At 46.5% G+C, this 18002-nt stretch overlaps 1 protein-coding gene across 5 annotated transcripts in view; it reads right to left on the minus strand.

Annotated features, from left to right (window-relative positions):
- The window catches only part of Ikzf1 (IKAROS family zinc finger 1), a 90436-nt gene that overhangs the window by 25043 nt on the left and 47391 nt on the right, over positions 1-18002 (minus strand). For all 5 annotated transcript variants that reach the window (XM_057772268.1, XM_057772267.1, XM_057772269.1 and 2 more), the window contains exon 4: positions 1629-1889. In XM_057772268.1, coding sequence (XP_057628251.1) covers positions 1629-1889 — 261 coding nt within the window. The remainder of the gene's footprint in view (positions 1-1628; positions 1890-18002) is intronic.

Genomic DNA, 18002 nt, shown 5'->3' on the forward strand with positions numbered 1-18002 from the left:
TCCATCATTTCCACATATAGTATACATGGAATATATCAGTTTGGAAACAGTTTCTATTCATATATAAAACCGCAACCTTGGAAATACCTCCGTCCCGTGATGGCAACCTTTCTGCTTTATGTATGTTCTGGCTCTTGATTACTTCTGGATAACACTCCCTTGTTGGGCCTCATGTAAGAAAAAAACAAGGCTGCCATTTTCAAGGCACCGTCCTCACTCTATAAAACATGCTATTGTTTATTTTCTTTTTTTTCTTTCTTTTTTTTTTTGAATTTTTTTTGATTTTTCGAGACAGGGTTTCTCTGTAGCTTTTGGTTCCTGTCCTGGAACTAGGCTGGCCTCGAACTCACAGAGATCTGCCTGTCCCTGCCTCCCGAGTGCTGGGATTAAAGGCGTGCGCCACCACCGCCCGGCCTATTGTTTATTTTCATTGTCTTTTCTTCCTCCTGGATGCTGCAGTAGCAGATGCCAGCAATCTCATGCCCCCAAAGAAGCCGGGGCACAGATAGCGATGGCCCAGGGTGTCTAATGTTACAGGTAAGCTTTCTGTGGCTGTGAGAGCTGGTGAACCCACCAGAGGACACCTACCTTTCAAGAAACCTCCATGGAAGGAAGAGGGATGTTTCTCTTTAGTGCTAAAGAAACCTGCGGCATGCAAAACAAATGCACCGAAGGCCATCAGTGTTTTATACGTAGCCTCTTTAGTGCCCTTAGTGATGGTGGTATGACAGCTATGTTGAAGAGGAAGCTGACTGTTCATAAACATGATTGCTTCTACAAGAGAGGTGGAACAGGGGTAGCACAGCCAGCTGAAGCTGGGAGGCTTCCTACACTGCCAAGGCAGGGGCAGGCACAGCTCTTGAACACTGGATAGCCTACATTTACTCTCGTGGAGCTGACTACTTCATGCGCCTCTCCCAAAGCCTCCTGCAAACCTCCCACGACAAGAGGATTTTGGCAGACAGCTCCTTATGGCTCTGGGGTGAAAACTCGTGACACCCCAGCCAGCTGACCCAGAGACTGAGATTGCAGGGCCAACCATCTCAAGCTCATTGGTACCCTTTCTGAAAAATGTTTTGCTGCTAGGCCACCGCTTGCTAGGACACTCACAGAGAGCCCTGAGTGTCAACAAGACCAAAACAGGTGTTTTATTTATAGTTTCTCAATGGGAAAATCTGTGAAGTCAGTTTTGGTGTATCTGTAGCTTTTGATCTTATCTCGGAAAGGATGGACGCTTTATTAAAGTCAACACTGGGGCTGAGATTTTTTGGTGAGTCTATTGGGCCCTCAGAAGATGGTGTGCATATGCGGTCAACCTGCTCTTTCATTTATGGGCTTGACTAGGTGCTTGCTGAGCAGACCTTTCAGATGCTGCCCTAGAATAAGGAAGCTGAACCTCAGTACAACCTAGGAGCCAATTGTGTGCAACAGTTGCCTTGCTGGTCAACTGGAAACATGCTTCCAGACCACATTCCCCTCCTCACCCTCCTTTTACACTCTGAACCCAGGAACTCGTATGTGCTAGCTCTCCTACTAAGCTCCGTTTCCCATGCGTGACAGTAAAGTTTGCGCCTTCAGCACCCACAGGACCTCTTGAGATACTAAAGGAAAACTATGCCGGGCCTTACCAGTATGACTTCTTTTGTGAACCATGAGCACATTGGGCCCGATGCAAATGATCCCACAGATATCACACTTTAGTTTTCCGTTAGGAAGTCGAATGCCTCCAACTCCCGACAGAGCCGAGCTGCCTTGGTCCCTGTGGGAGCCATTCATTTTTTCTCCTGAGGCATCAAGCATTCGTAAATCCTCTGCACATTCTTCCCCATTCATTTCACAGGCACGCCCATTCTCTTCATCACTCTGAGTCTCTACTTTAACATTACTGGCTGAAAGAGATAACACAGGAGGCCCACTCAGTGTCATGGCAAAAAAAAATAAGTCACAAGACAGCAACACAGCAACATCAGCATCAGCAGCATCAGCATCAGCAGCAGCAAGTCATCAATTAGACAATCCGAGCTTCGGAGTAGTTCTGAGCCCGTACCTCAGGGCAGGCAGCCTGGTTTTGCATGTGCTAGCCCTCCAGAGAGCGTGGATGGCACCTATGGGTTGCACAGAAGGTGCAGGGACACAGGCAGGTCTGGACAGGGAGTATTTTCTAAAGCAGGAAGAGGCTATTTAAAGAGATCACACTTCACTGGGGGCTTGTGGGACCTCTCGGGGTGGCGGGGGACCTGGAGCTGAATCCTGTGTGCTCACAATGAGAGCACTTGGCAGTAGGTAGTGACGTGCTATCTAGATACAGAGTCAGCCTCCCTAGGACTGGTGAGTATTAGAACAACTCGTAAGAAGCTGGTTTTCAGGACTGAAAAAGCCCTTTTGCAAGAATGCACAATGAATCTGGAACAAATCTTTGCTGTTTGGAGCTCTGATTCCCAACTCCTTCTTCCAAGTTCCACTTTCTTTGCATTTGGCTTCCTTTTCATCTTAGGTGGCCCACCTCAGCCTGCGCCCTAGGGCAGAGCTGTTCCTTTTACAGCTCCTTCACCTGCTGAAGGGTTGGCTGGAATGGTCTCTGAGTGCAACAGGTCAGAGTTTTTCAAACAGAAAGATGTTGGTAGGTTAACAAAGATAAAACTCGCCTCTGACTCTGCATTCCTGCATGGTTTTATTATTCACCTATTTTTTTTAAAAGAAAATACAACATATTGCACACATATTCTCCTGAAACACTAACTACAGTGATGAATCCCACATGCAACGGCCAGTAGGGACTGTAGTGCTATGAGACTATCAGAAACTATCATGTCTCTCTGTTTTTTACAGGCTCACGAGAGATAGGGAGGCATGTTTTTCTGAGTAAAATAATCAGTGTGGGGATTATCTGACATAATTAAGAAACAATTATTACAATTATTTGTTTTTACTTGGTGTGTGCGCGGGAGTAGCTGTATCTACATATGCACACCATGTGCAGGCTTGTGGGCCAGACCCTCTAGAACTAGAGCTAACGGGCTGTTGTGAACCACCACATGTGGACGCTTCCTTAGAACTAAGTCTGGGTCCTCTGCTAGAGCATCAAAAATGATTAAAACCATTGATCCATCTCTCCAGTCCCTATTGACATAATTTTTGTTTTTTTTTAAAATATTTATTTATTTATTATGTATACAGTATTCTTCCTATGTGTATGCCTGAAGACCAGAAGAGGCCACCAGACCTCACTACAGATGGTTGTGAGCCACCATGTGGTTGCTGGGAATTGAACTCAGGACCTTTGGAAGAGCAGGCAATGCTCTTAACCGCTGAGCCATCTCTCCAGCTCCTTGACATAATTTTTGAACAGCATTTTCAGTCAAGAGTTCTCAGCTTGGTCCCAGAGAAGCAGCTGGGACATGACCCCAGAGCATGCCTGAAGTGTGTACTCTTGGATTCCTCGGCACTGTTGGTTCCAAGATCCTGGGGCGATTCCAGTCCTGTGTTTGAATGGACTCTTGGAGGTCCAAGGTCACTTTACAATGGAGAATATTCAGTTTAAGTAGCCCACCTGGTTCTCAGACTGCTAGATGATTCTATTCACCAAATTCCTCTTGACTGGGACATTTGAGGTCCAGACACCAAAAGATAAGTGGCTGGCCGGAGGCATGGCTCCTTTATTTAAGGGTGCAGAGATATTTACGATATTTATTTAAGGGTGCAGGCTATCTCAACTTCTCTATGCTTGATTACTCATCACTAAGTAAAGGAACTATCACGGCCCTGACCAGCCTGAGGGAATTGAGGAGAGCTAACTGGGATTGGGGCTGGGCGCAGCAAGTGACACCCTGCTCCACACACAATGTTCCAGAGCACAGGGCTCGGTCTGACCACCACCAGTGTTTTTGACACTTACCTTGTACAAGACCTCTGGTAACTGAATGGCACTTGCCATTTAATCTCACATGAACTCAACAAGGGCATGACATTACCATCCTGTATTCTGTCATGGTTGAGGTACAGCTCAGTCAGAGCTTGCTGTGGTCACACAGCTAGAACGTGACAGAACTGGGAGGCAAATGCAGTACAGGGGTCCCCCATCCCCACTTATGGTCAACACTGTCCCATCAGCTCTTGGCAGAAATGACTTCCTGACGAATCCTGGAATGTGTTGTACAGACCAGAACATGGGCTCTGAGGTCCCGGAAGCGAGAATGTACTCCGAGGCTGAACTCAGCCCATGAGTAACACTGAGAAATTCTGAAATGGGGGAATTCTCAAAAACACTTTTCCCTACAAGATTCTGATCTGAGACTTTGCATATCAGCAGCCCTTCCAACTTCCCTCCGAGGCCAGATCCTATCTAGGTGGCTGTGCACATCATGGTGTTTAGTGACAATGAACTCTGGGGTATCAGAATTCTTTTGTGTCTTTTGGGGGTAGCTACAAACTTGTCAGTGTCTGTACCCACTTTGCTGGGCTTCCCCTACAGCTATGGTTTGGGTATATACCAACAGACTCATTCATTAAAGGCTTGGTTCACAGGGTGAGGACGTGTTTCGAGGTGGGACCTATGGGAGGTCTCTGTGGCTGGTGGTACCCCTCAGAGAGGGCTTCGGGACTCCGTTCTCCCAGTCACTCTCTGCTTCCCAACACCTGATGGATGGTCTGCTCTAACACATACGCCCCATCATTATCATTGACTGCTCTAACCAACACACCCCTTCCTTTACCCCCAGGTGAGAACTAAATACAAACTTCTCTGTAAACTCCTTGCCTTGAGTATTTCACTTAGCAATGCAAAGCTAACTATAATGTGTTCTCTAAGATGAGGAGGCAGGCCTGGGCTAGAGCAAGTGTTCTTTCTAGCCACACGATGCCTCGGGGTAGAGATGGAGCAAGAAGACCCTTACCAGCTACGGACACCGCACTTGACTTCTCTTCCTCCAGAAGTAGAAGCGAAATGAACCTCTATTCTTTATATGCCCCTAGCCTCTGGAAGTTTTGCTATAATGACAGACCATAGACTACATCAAACTTGTTCTCTCGGGAGCACAATAAAGGTACAAAAAATCCTCAATCTCTGGTTATTTTGCAATTATTCATCTTTTTTTTTTTTTTGAAGTGAGGCAGTGTAGCTAAAAACACCCTGGAGCAAAACACAGCTTGTTGTAGCAAGGCCTCCTGCCATGACTGCTACGACACAGGGCTGCAGTAAAGAGTTTAACCCAGAAGCACCCACAGCGGGACAAAAGCCACCCTGCAGAAGAACACGTGTTGGGATGATCCCTGACTCGGCTGGATTCCATTAAGGTGAAGGAGCCTCGTCAAAGGGAAGTGACCCTGTTTTCCTGAGCGCACTGTACACAGGGCACAGAAGCACATGGCAGTCATAAGCACTTTTCTGCCCGAATAAGAACTGCAGAGTTCCTGTGCGGTCCTCTGGGGAACTCCATGGCACATGTCACCAGTGCCTATGTGGGTGCTTCCCAGAGAAGACCGGGATGGCAGGGTGCATGGGTAGTGACCTTCAGGCCTCCAGGAAGAGTTCTACTCCAGCAGGCTGCCCAGGACAGGGAGAGCAGAGTCAGGGAGGAAGCAGGTGAAACATCAGGAGGAGGGTGCTTCCTCAAAGCCACCGGGGCCACCACTAGTGTGACGAGGGAAGCTGAAGGCAGGGCTTTGGCATTTCTACCCTACAAGATGGCGCTGCCGCCAGCTGCAACAGAACTGAGAGAGAAACGCAGCTCAAATGGCACAAGAGTTGTCCATAAGTTGTCCCATGATCAGTGTGGGCACCAAATACAATTTGGGGAAGAGATGTGTGGGGAGGAAATAGATGGATGGTTACTATGGACACAGAGCAAGGATTTCAAACTTACTTGATCTGACTTTTACTGGAGTGGTAGTATTTTCATTTACATATATAATTTAATATATATAATTTATATATCAATATGTAATCATATACAATTGTGTGTGTCATGTGTCTGTGTGCTGGGTGCGGAGAGATCCACGGTGAGGGGAGGATGAACAGTAATGAGAACTTTTTAGCATCAGAAAGCTCTTGTTTCTGAGAAAGATACAATGCCTGCAGATGCCTGTGGGCGTGGCCAAGGACCATAAGTCGTGGAAATAAGGCAGAGGCTCACAAAAGGCCCTCCATCGATTCTGGCATAGGAAGAGTTCCATGGTAATTGCTGAGTGCTCTAGCTTTGGGAGCTTGGTGGTTGTGATGAGGATGTTCCTGGCCATGTTTTGAGTCCGGAAGTCTGTGATGTCTGAGATGGCCAGAGAGAAGAGGTTTTGGTGAGACACAAGTTACACTGTCAGCATGAGGAATTTCAGATCCCTGCAGTGTAGGGGATTTTCTGTACAGAGACGGGGAAGGCCCTCAGATCTCTGGGGATAAAATGCAAAGTGGGTGCTAAAAAGTAGAAGAAATCTGCCAGATTGCTGCCCATGGAAATGGGGGGCTCTGTTTAGAACTACTTAGCTGTGGTGTTCCTTCAGTGAAATGCTGCAGTCTCTCTGAATATAAGGAATAAAGACTTGCAAATATCCTGAAAAGTCTATTCCTCCTCCACTACTTAGAACAACGAGGGACTCAATAAAGTGCTGCATTGAGCTGATTAAATATAGAACACGGATCGAGTCTTCTAAGTGTTTCCTGGGAAGGTTCTAGGTTCAGCCAGCCCCATGCTCTTCCAGCAACTCACAGATAGTGGACAAGGCCCGATGTAAGTGTTCCCCAAACGTGGCTAATATTAACATGGATATTTCCAAGCCCCTAACAAAAGCCACGTTGTTTCTCAGATGCTACTCAAAATGGGGAGAAGTGAAAACCTCATCACTGTGTATTTTAGAGGTGGCCCACCAGCCCGGTGACCTCATTGTCCTAAGAGAATACTCCTCCAGTGTGCCAAGGTCCCTAGCGGCTAGAAAAAGGTTAGAATCAACCAATCCTGAGAAACTAAGGAACTCAGGCCAACAGGAGCCCAGAGGCCTGGCTTCACCATCAACTGTGCTGTACCCTTGTGAATAACTGGACATTTTAATGCAGAGGTAAGGCACACTGGCAGTTTCTGGCTCACAGATGCTGTGCTGATTCCATTGATGTTCTCTTTTCAGAATGCATCCCCATAGTTACTAGAAACGTAGTTTTGGAACTTAGACTGTGAATTTTGGAGGGAAAAGATTGAAGTTGTCCCTTCAGCATGGGTTTAGACCGTATAAATGAAATCTTAACACTGTAAAAAGGAAAATGAGATAAAGATAGCAAAATCTAATGGGATAAAAGTACTTAAGGTGTATTTCGACTTGTCTGTGGTTATTAAGTGATGATATGAGACACCTGTGTATGTGCCGTTGGTGTTTTTATGTCTGTGGTGCACAGCCATATGCCAGCATTTGGGAGGCAGAGACAAGGAGTCTTTGGTTATCCTGCACTACATGGGGAGCTCGAGGCTAGCCTGAGCCACGTGACACCTTGTCTCAGAAAACAAAATAAAACAAAATGTAAGCATTAGTTAGAACAAATTCTCTAACTTAATACCCCTTGAAACATAGTTAAAATAGTAGGGTTTCTATCTGATCCAGTATATTTTTTAGAAATAGTCCTACTTGGTGCTTTAGACTTTCAAGTATAGTGAAGTCAAAGGTACAAGAGATACAGTGAGTAGCTGATATTACACAAAAGGAGCAGTATCAAGCATATTTCTATTTCTCTCAGAAATCTAGGGAGCCAAAGTGGGGTAAAGGTTATTTTAACTTCAAGAAGGGAGTTGCCTGTGAGCCTGTGGGTCAGTTCTTCAGCATTACCACAAGGTGGCGATATTGGCCCAGAACAGTTTGGTTGTTGTTGGGTGGGGCCTTGAGGATCAACTATCCATTTGTTCCAGAAAGGGACTTACAACTTAGGGATACTGAGGGGGCGAGAGGAAGAAGACGAGATAGTCCTATGAACTAATTTTTATAAGTACATAGACATGAAATACACGAAAACATCTACAATGGCTCAGAAAATTTCCCACTGTCTTTTGTAGAATGCAGCACTGTCTCCATCTGGAAAACCTCAGCCATCTGCTTGAACGTTAGGCCACGCTGGGCTTTGCCCCTTCCGCAGTTTTAATGACAACACGTCTTAGAATGTGCTGTTTTACTATTATGAGCATCTGACATATCAAAACGTTCCAAAAAAAATAATGAGATCGATTGTCTCAAAATTCACAAGAGTTCCTGCCCTGGCACATTCACGTCTACTCACACATAAAAGATGTGCGTGCGTGCACACACGCCTACAGGAAGAAAGAAACCTGAAGCTCTCATCTTCCAGCTGAGCCCCAGGGATATCAGTAGGACTGACACCCAATAAACTTCTTATGTTCTGGCAGGAGAAGTCAATCCGGTCTTTGACCCTAAGCATACATAGATGGGTACTGCCAAATCCTGTACTTCCCAAATAGTATCTGCTCACAGGACGTCAGAAGCCTGACCTTCCTGTTACCGACACTTCAATGTCAAAAGTATAGTTGTAATAGCACAACGTCAACAGCTGGCCTAAGGGCGTGATTTTGGTGGTCGAGCACTTGCTTGGGATTGACCGAAGCACTACGCAAACAAATCTCTCCTCAAAGTGAAATCCACACAGTCTGTTTTCTGGTGCTGCTTCATAATACCAAAAAATTATTGATATAAGGCCTGAAAACCGAAAACCTAAGGGGATTAACAACGTGTAACGCTTTTGTATTAATTTTATTTGCATTAAGAAAAAAAAAGCTGAAGCTGGAGAGATGAGATGGCTCATCAGGTAAGAGCACTGACTACTCTGCCAGAGGACCCAGGTTCAATTCCCAGCACCCACGGCAGCTCAGAACTGTCTGTAAGTAACTACAGTTCCAGGGGCTCTGACACCCTCACCCCACCATGAATGCATGCAAAATAAAAATTAAATTAAACATTTAAAAAACAAAAGAAAAAAGGCTTCTCTATTCTTGAAAATACTCGTTCTGGTTGATCAAATATAATTACCATTTTCAACTCACAATACACTAAGAAACAAAATTACTATCTAGTTTTTGGTGCAACAGCTCCAAGGAGCGCAGGCTAGCTTGCATGCATGCCAACAGGGTGCATGTTCATGCAGTGAGCCACCGCGGAAGAACGGGCTGGAAACCCACGGGTTTTTTGTCTTCTCTGTTCTGAGGTTAGCACTCCAGAGCAAGAAAAGGAGAATGTGCTCCCTTCCCGTCACACAAAATTGCACAAGTTATCTGAAAAGATGTTGGTTTGTTTGATGGTGGCAGGAAGCATGGACCACAAAGTTGTTGATCACAACTCTAATCAAGACCCTGCTGAACAGACTCTCAGGGACAGACCCACTGCGGCTACATTAGCTCTTCCTTCACTATTGCTCCAATTTCACGCTCCTAAAACCTTACTTGTAAACTGGGCATGGGTGTGCCCAGCTCCCAGAAGGCAGAGGCAGGAAGATCATCACAAACTTAAGGTGAGCCTGGGCACCACAGAGCATTCTAGGCCAGGCAGGGCTAATAGGGAGACCCTGTCTCTTTCTCTCTCTCTCTCACACACACACAAAAAAACAAAAAACAAAAACAAAAAACAAAAACCCAAACCAATCAAACAGCCCCCTCACCCTCTACCTTTGTACTTTATTGAATCAGTGACGTGACCAATCATGGGTGTTAATGAGCAGAATGGCAACCATTTGGGTCATCACATTGTTTTTCCAAGTGTAAAGGAGGGCGCTGATGAGAGAACATGCAAGTTGTGGCGTGCGTGTGATGACAGAATTGTCTATGAAATGAGCGCATGCTACTGTTGTCTAGAAGCCAAGCATATACTTACGGGAGAAAGATTTGGGTATTATTGCATGAAAATCCCTAAAGCCATCAGCCCCATATGCAACTGCAACAAAGAAGGCAAAAAGAAAGCCAGGTTGGAATATCATCACACAGTACAGGTTTAGAAGACAGTGCTATTTTCAAAAGGATATTACTATGTAAAACCACTAGTTAGCTGCTAATTTGTTACCGTTGGTCAACAGAAGTTACTACTCAGAACAGGACGCCTGACCCCAAGGGTCTCAATTCAATGTTTCATCACACTGAAACTCTGTGAATAAGCTCTGATGGGCTCAGCAGCTTAGAAGTACCTGAAGACATTCTAGAACAATGAGAAACCATCTAGTAGGGCCGGTCCATGAGGTCAGCCGTATTACAGCATCTCCGGGGAGCGCACACATCTCCACAATAGCATGTTTCCTTGGGGTAGACTGTACCTCTAGTCTCTTCATTTGTTTTTGTCTTAGAATGTATTCAGAGAAAATAAAGTTTCCAATCTACATGTTGACTGGATTTCTGCAGGCTCCTTACCGAGCAGTCACCTTCAGAAAGTTTGCACTCTCTTCTCAGGCAGCTCCTGGTGAGTTCCTATTTCTAAGGCTTGGTATACTGTGTCTGTATGTGTGTATATACATGTACACACATCAGGTGCATACACACACACACACATGGTTTCTTTCTAAGAGTAGCAGTCAGAATTGTGTACACAATGCAGCTGGTTAAATTCAACTTGTTGGATCAACTACTGACTTAGCAGGAAAAAGGCTGAAGAACTCCAGGACTAGACACATTTATCAAACGTGGCTTAAACCTTTGTTTCTCAAATTTGTTTGGCCACAGACCCTTCCCTTTCTCCCCATGAAAAACTATATATGTGGATAGTGTATGTGCACTTGTGTTCACACGTGTGTTTACGTATGCAGAGATGTCAATGTCTGATGTCTTCTTCAATTGTTCTTCTTCTTATTATTATTATAGATAATGCTTTCACTGAATTTTTAGCTTGCCAATTCAACTATACTGGCTAGCAAAGACCTCAGAGAATCCCCTTGGCTTTTCCCTGCCACTGCTGGGATACATGTGTTTGTTGCCAAGCCTGGATTTCACTTGGGTTCTAGGGATCCAGACTCAGATTCTCATGTGCTCACAGTAAGTACTTTACCACTGGGCTACCTCCTCTCAGTCCTCTCCATGGAAAACAATAAAATATGGAGATAATGTATAAACGTAGTTAAGGAGATACTGTCACATCCCCTTAAGGGGAATGACACACGTTTTCGATCTATTTGTTTTGCTTCTTGGTCTAAATCTCTAGAGTTAAAGTTAATATCACACATCCCAGCAAAGTTGCCATGAATTAGTTTGTTGCCTGGTGAAATGGCTCAGAGGGTGGAGGCACTTGCAGCCAAGACTGAGGATCTGAGTTTGATACCCGAGTCCCTGCAAGTTGTCCTCTGTTCTGCTCCACACCTTCACCCTAACACGATTAATTAATACAATATTTTCATAAATCGCTGTGCCTTGGCAAACAGCTAAACCCCAGCCTATGCTGAAATCCAGTCTCTTATAGTGGGAACTCAGCGGGGCCCTTACAAATGTCAGGTACATTACAAGTCGCTTCCCACAGTCAGCCTCACATCCTCACGACGGGCCTTTGAGGTAGATGCCATCACTGCTTTGGTAGTAAGGGCTCAAAGGAAGTCCTACAATTTGCCATTTTGGTATCTAACATGTAAATATGAAAATGTAAGGCCATGGCTAGTTATATGGCACTCAGAATTTAAAAGACACACTTTTGCAAGCAGCCCTCTTTGGGTGCTTGTGAGGCTTCAGGAAATGTGTAAGCTATCGCAGCTGCACACACATTCACAGGGTAAGTGCACACACACACACACACACACACACACACACACACACACACACACTTGCCTGTACATGGCCACGTCGGGTGACAATGCATTTACGACAGAGTTCCCCAAACGACCAATAACCTACAGGGTGCTGCAAATACCATCGCCCTAGTTATGCCTGCTGCGTGGTCCTCACCGCTAAGCCTGGCATTCCTCACGCACACACGGGAGAGGTAAGCTCATGGGTCATTGAGAGTGCCTTGTGTTCTGGGAGCTGGCTGACCATCATGCCGTTTGACAACACTTCCAGGTTGCTCCCAGCAGCAGGCATATGAAAAAGGACACAGCTACTGGCTGCTCGTTCTTTTCCAGAGGTCTTCAGGTAAGGGTCACTCTACCCTGTGACAGCCTGTGAAGTCCCACCAGAAGCAGCTCATCCCACTGTGGGGAGGGCAGAGGAACCACTCAGTGATTTGCTCTTGGCTTCTCCCTCATTTACTGGACAGTCTATCCCCAACTTTAAGTTAGTGTTTTATGAAATGACAGGGATAAAATTTTGAGACAGGATTACACTTTTGAAGCCTCAGCTGTCCTGGAGTTTGCTGTGTACAGCAGGCCTTAAAAATACCCAGAGATCCACCTGCCTCTACCTCCCGAGTGCTGGGATTAATGACATCTGCCATCACTCTTGGCTGCATTGAGAATATTTACAAGTATTTCAACAATCACAAAATACATTTTTTTTTGTTTTGTTTTTGAGACAGGGTTTCTCTGTGTAGCTTTGGAGCCTGTCCTGGAACTTGCTCTGCAGACCAGGCTGGCCTCGAACTCACAGAGATCCTTCTACCTCTGCCTTCCTAATGCTGGGATTAAAGGTGTGTGCCACCACCTCTTGGCCACAAAATACATTGTTTTTATCACAATTCTCTGCTAGGGGATTCTGATGCCCCATATCTTGCCATCACCACCATATAGCACGCTGTAGTCACCTGAGATTCTGAACCCTGTTTGAACTGCCACCCTGTGAACATGACGGAAAACAGGTTGACAGGGCAGAGACCACACTCTTTGGCTGCATCAACTGCACCTCTCACGAGCAGCTCCTGATGCTGCACCTAACGGAGAGGCTGAAAGCTAGGTGAGATTTTCAGAATGAGAGAGAGGACATTTGCTCCACTTTCAAGTCCAGGTTGGACGATGACAGTTTTCTGTGGAAGGTAACCGACTCAGATTTGTATTTAAAAGCATTCAGAAATACATTGTAACTCGATTTTACACCCCACTCTTTAAGTCACCTTAGTTAACCCTTCAGCCACAGGGAAGTCATCAGTCTGTTACTAATGTGTCAACCATTCACAGCGACCTTGGCCTTCCTTACAGATCTACTGAAGGGGCAGGCAGCCTGTGGGTGTGGCTGAGTGAGCGAGGGTGACAGGGTTGTGGCTGCAAAGGGCCCTAGGTCTCCACAGACACCGTAGGCATCCTTCTCTGGGAGTGTAGGGGGAAGCCAGAGGTGGATCCTCTGAGAATCTACACACTTCACAGAAGGATACATTTCTTCATCATCCTCTCTGTTGGCTAGGTGGCTGGGGGCTTTCTCACCGGAAGAGGACACTAGCCAGCTGACTTCACTTATAGAAGATGCTGTGGTTCCAGCCTTGCAAAGAGACAGCTAAAATACAAAGAAGCTCCATGTTCTGCCCACAGACACGGAGCAGAGGAGTGCTGGTGTGTGGTCTTACACCTACTTAAGTGACTCCACCGCTCACCCAGATGCAGGTCAGAATAGCTGTGAGGCTGTCAAACCTCTTCCCCTGGGGAACCAGCTCTTCCTGTGCAGACTTCAAGGGTCCTGCTGGGCAGGTTCTGAGGTCCTGAATGGCTCCAGGCACACACATGTGGAAAGAGAGGGCAGCGGTACTATGCCAGGGCCCAGAGAACAGAATGCACACGGGCTTCATCCTGCCTGCCACGCCCCTGCCTTCCAGGCCCCAGACAGTTGCCTGTCTCCAAATTCATCCTCTTCCCAAGGACTAGTTTTCTTCCTACATCTCCACATGCATTGATGAACAAGGGTATAGCTAATCCAATCCACCAGAGCACCTCCACCATTGTTTGCAAAGTCCAATGATAACCCCAGTTTTTCCAATGAGCCTCATTTCCCCTGCTGCTCTCCAACCATGCACACCCCCAGCACCTCCACAAATCCACTACCACCACCCCTGCCACTGCTTAGTCAAGGCCATGGTCTGGGGCACCTCCTGCCTGTGCTCCCTGCTCACCATCATGCATCTGGCTTGTGTGCGCATTGTAGGCTGTGGCCTTCAGACTCCCATCCCAACACATCTGTCTGTTAGGCTCAGGCTGCCATCTTCCTTACTGCTCTTTATAGACCGCATCTAACTTCCAAATGCCCCAACAGCCTACAGAGCTATGTGAGGGGGGAAGCTTGTGTCAAAATTCCTCTAACCATGGCAACTGCTATCATGGAATCTCTTGGCAGATCACACTATTCAGTAAACAGAGGGATGAACCATAAGAAGATGCTAAAACAAACAACAACGCAACCACCAAAGCTCACAACTACCCGTGTTTGTAAATGCTGTGGTTTCTATTCAGCTTTGCACGTGCATAGCCCCAGCCTGGATCTGCACGTCTTACTTGCTCAAGTGACTTTTTAGACTTTGTGATTGGACATAGATACCCGGATCTTTTCTTCTGGAGAACTGGGTTCCCCAGTCTCCCGGCTCCCTGTGTTTGGTCCTCACAGGATTATGGAGTCTGCAAGGCCAGCTTTGGGACCCTAGCCTGAAGATGCTTCTTTAGAAGCCTGTCTCCCACCCTGTCTCTCTCTGACTATAGCCTTTGGTCTTCACCTGAGCCCATTCCAGGTCATAGGCATGCTCAGAATGAGGCCATGACTGACCAACACACAGTGTCCCCTTGGTGGTATGGACAGGAGGCACAGGCTACCCATGACAGGATTGGACTAAAAAGTACCCTACTTAATGACCACAATAGTTGGCTATTTTCAGAAATCCACTTGAACTAATTGAGAAATGGCAGAAAGCATTGGGTTTCACATGCAATTCCAGGACACAAGTCTATTTAGAGCAAAGTCAAAAATGGAGAAAATAATTTTTGACATTACTTTCACACAGTGTCATACATTACTGTCTGCTGGCTCTCCGATTCAATTGGATTTCTTTGGTTCTGGGTGTCCTTGAACTCAGACATTTACAAGTCTGTAGGAAACAAAGGCGGCCAGGATCTTGGATGAAGAGGCAGCTGACCACACCAAGTCAGTGGAGGTATCTATGCGGGGTTTGCCCTCCTGGCTGGAAAATGCATCACATGCTGCCTATCGGAGCTCACTTTCCTTATCCGCCAAGTGGGAATAATCCCATCTGCTTGGTCAGGTTCGCGTGCTCTTTCATGATAACCCTCCAAGGGCCTGACTGTCGCACTGTGAAGACAAGTAGTTAGCTTTGTGCTCGGCACAAAGTCACGGGCTGGGAAGATAAGGCCTTATCTCCTTGTCCACAAAGAATCCCATGGACCTATGGCATCAGCTACACCCAACTACCGTTTGCCACCTTCCTCAGATGGGAAGAGCCACGGGAAGACAGCTCGGCAGCCCACCCAAGACAATGGAGTCAGGGCAGGGGACGTCAGGGCGAGCACTATTCGTGTGTTCCAGCTCCGAAAATCCTAGCTGTGGTCTCCTGTGCCAGCACTCTGAATGGGACTAGCCCCACCTGGGAGAAACTTAAGGCCATCATCTCTGTGTCTTAGGCTGTTGGGTAGATTGACACTGGGGTTGTTTCCAGTGTCACTTCGCCTTGCTCCCAGTTCCACCTGCCGGATTTGCTTCCAGAGCAGACAACGTAGAGAACACAGGGGAAGAGGACAGGGTCGTTCTTGTGCTGATATAGCACACCTGGATTTTACAATCAGCAGAGCCTTGAAGATGTGAGTCAAGGACCCTGCTAGTAAATTACATCCCAACCCCTGTCCTGTTTTTGTTTATATTTTATTAATGCAGTATTAAATTATCACAGTGAGCAAGTTAGGGCAGAGAAAGCTCCAGCTGATAGAACCATGGATGGCTTAGAAAGAGATGGATTCAGAGTTTCCTCTAGAGAGTACAAGGGAAGAGCAGAGAGTAAAAACGACTGTTCTAATATTTACAGGAGGGTCTTCCAGTCATCATTATGGGGACATTTGTAAGTTCCCCGTCTTCTCTCCCCCTCCCGTTACACATCAAGTCTGTGACAGCTAGGTCAGGACCCGGGGTCTCACAGACCTCCAATTTGGAAAGTTGAATCTGGTGGGCTGAAAAAAAAAAGAAAGCTTAGAGATATTTTCTGAATGTTTTAAGCTTCATGCTCTTTCTGCATTTTTAAAAAGTGTTACATTTGGGGCTGGAGAGATGGCTCAGTGGTTAAGAGCACTCGCTGCTCTTCCAAAGGACCCAGGTTCAATTCCCAGCAACTACACCGACAGCTCACAACTGTTGGTAACTCCAGTTTCCAGGACCAGACATCCTCACATAGGCATACATGCAAGCAAAACACCAATGGACACACACACAAAAAATAAAAATAAAAAAGTGTTACATTTTAAGCAAGAACATTACTTATTTAGCTGCATGGTACTAAGTATACAGAGGGGCCATGAGGACATTCCTGTGATTCAGAAAGAGCCATGTGAGCAAGGGAAGATTAGCACAACAATTAAAGCTTTTTTTTTTTTAAAAAAAGGTTTATTAGTTTTTATGTGCATTTGTGTTTTGCCTGCATGTATGTCTGTGTGAGGGTACCAGATTCCCTGAAACTGGAGTTACAGACAGTTGTGGGTACTGGGAATTGAAACCAGGTTCTTTGGAAGAGCAGTCAATGCTCTTAACTACTGAGCCATCTCTCAAGACCCAATAATGAGAGTTTTAAAGACAGAGAAAAGGGATACTCTGATGAGTAAGATGAACACAGTGGAGGCAGAAGAAGGTGCTTGCCGGTGTCCCACGGCAGGATGACGTCATTTGAGGTCTTGGATCTGGGTTAAAAGACTATGCGTAAGAGGAGGGGGGAGAGATGATGTTACCATAATGATGACCTGAAGATCCTCCTGTAAATAGTTATTTCCTGTTCCATCTGAAATTCGGTGTAGCAAGAGACATATTTACCAGACTGCCTAAGTAAGCCAGTATACTGAGGATAGAGAGTATGTGGGGGACCTTGCTGGATAACCAGAACATGTACCAGTGCACTAATTACAGATGGCAGGAGGGACACCAGGAAATTTCTGGGGTTATCTTCCAACACCCCAGTCCTGGAAGGACTGGGAAGACATAGCCAGAGGCACCCACCGGGAGTCACAGGAGTGGTTGTGCTCACCAGACAAGTGGAGAGGCATGGGAGGACAGCAGCCTGGAAGGGTCACACGTGACAAGTCTAGTCATTATCGGAGTACTGAGGTATTAGCCAACCAATGAGCGTTTCCGTCTGCTGTATGGCTGTATGAGCTGAGCAAAGACGTTCCATACGGGGCAGTAGACTGGCCTTCCCAGCAACATGCTTCCAAGAGCAACAAGCTGAACTGTCTGCTAGTGCCAACTACCACTTGGCAAAATGTAGGGCTGTAAACATGTGAACTGCTCCACTTGACCTGGCTCCCTAAATATAGCTCAGAAGCGGACAGCTCTCACACTGGTGGGGTGTAGGATATGCCAGTCCATAAAATGAGGGGACATATGCCAAGTGAAGCGGAGTACTCTAAATCCCAAAGTCTTCAGGAGAAGAGGACCCCAAATGGGTTACTTCCTTGTGTGCTCTCCTTACATTTACGGTCATTCCGTCCCATCCCCAGAACTGGCTTTGTGTCAGCCCCAAAGATTCCAGAAGCCTAAGCCCAGCTTCAGGGAGGCCAGAGATAGTGTAATCTCTCCAGGGACACTCAGAGGGTGGATCCACCGATGTCCCTCCCTTCCAGAAGCCCAACGGGTCCCTGTCAAAATTCCAAGCAAAGAGTGACTCAGCGAGATGGCAGAGCGACGGGAAGGACGCCCTCTAGGCCATGCGCCCTGGTGCTAGCTCGCAGTGCAGGCCTTTGGTTGGGCACTTGTCTGTGGAAAGGTACTGAGACACACTCAGGCTGAGAAACTGGGGTGGGGGGATGGTTAGCAGACTCCCGACAATGCCACATGCTGCAGGAAGCTACGGAGCCCTAGTTCTGCTTTGGTTATTTCTCCATGAGCCTGTTTCTCAGGTACGAGCTCAGAGAGTGAGGAGCAGAGACGGTATCTGTAAGA

Source organism: Chionomys nivalis, chromosome 6, assembly GCF_950005125.1.
Source record: "Chionomys nivalis chromosome 6, mChiNiv1.1, whole genome shotgun sequence".
NCBI lineage: Eukaryota > Metazoa > Chordata > Mammalia > Rodentia > Cricetidae > Chionomys > Chionomys nivalis.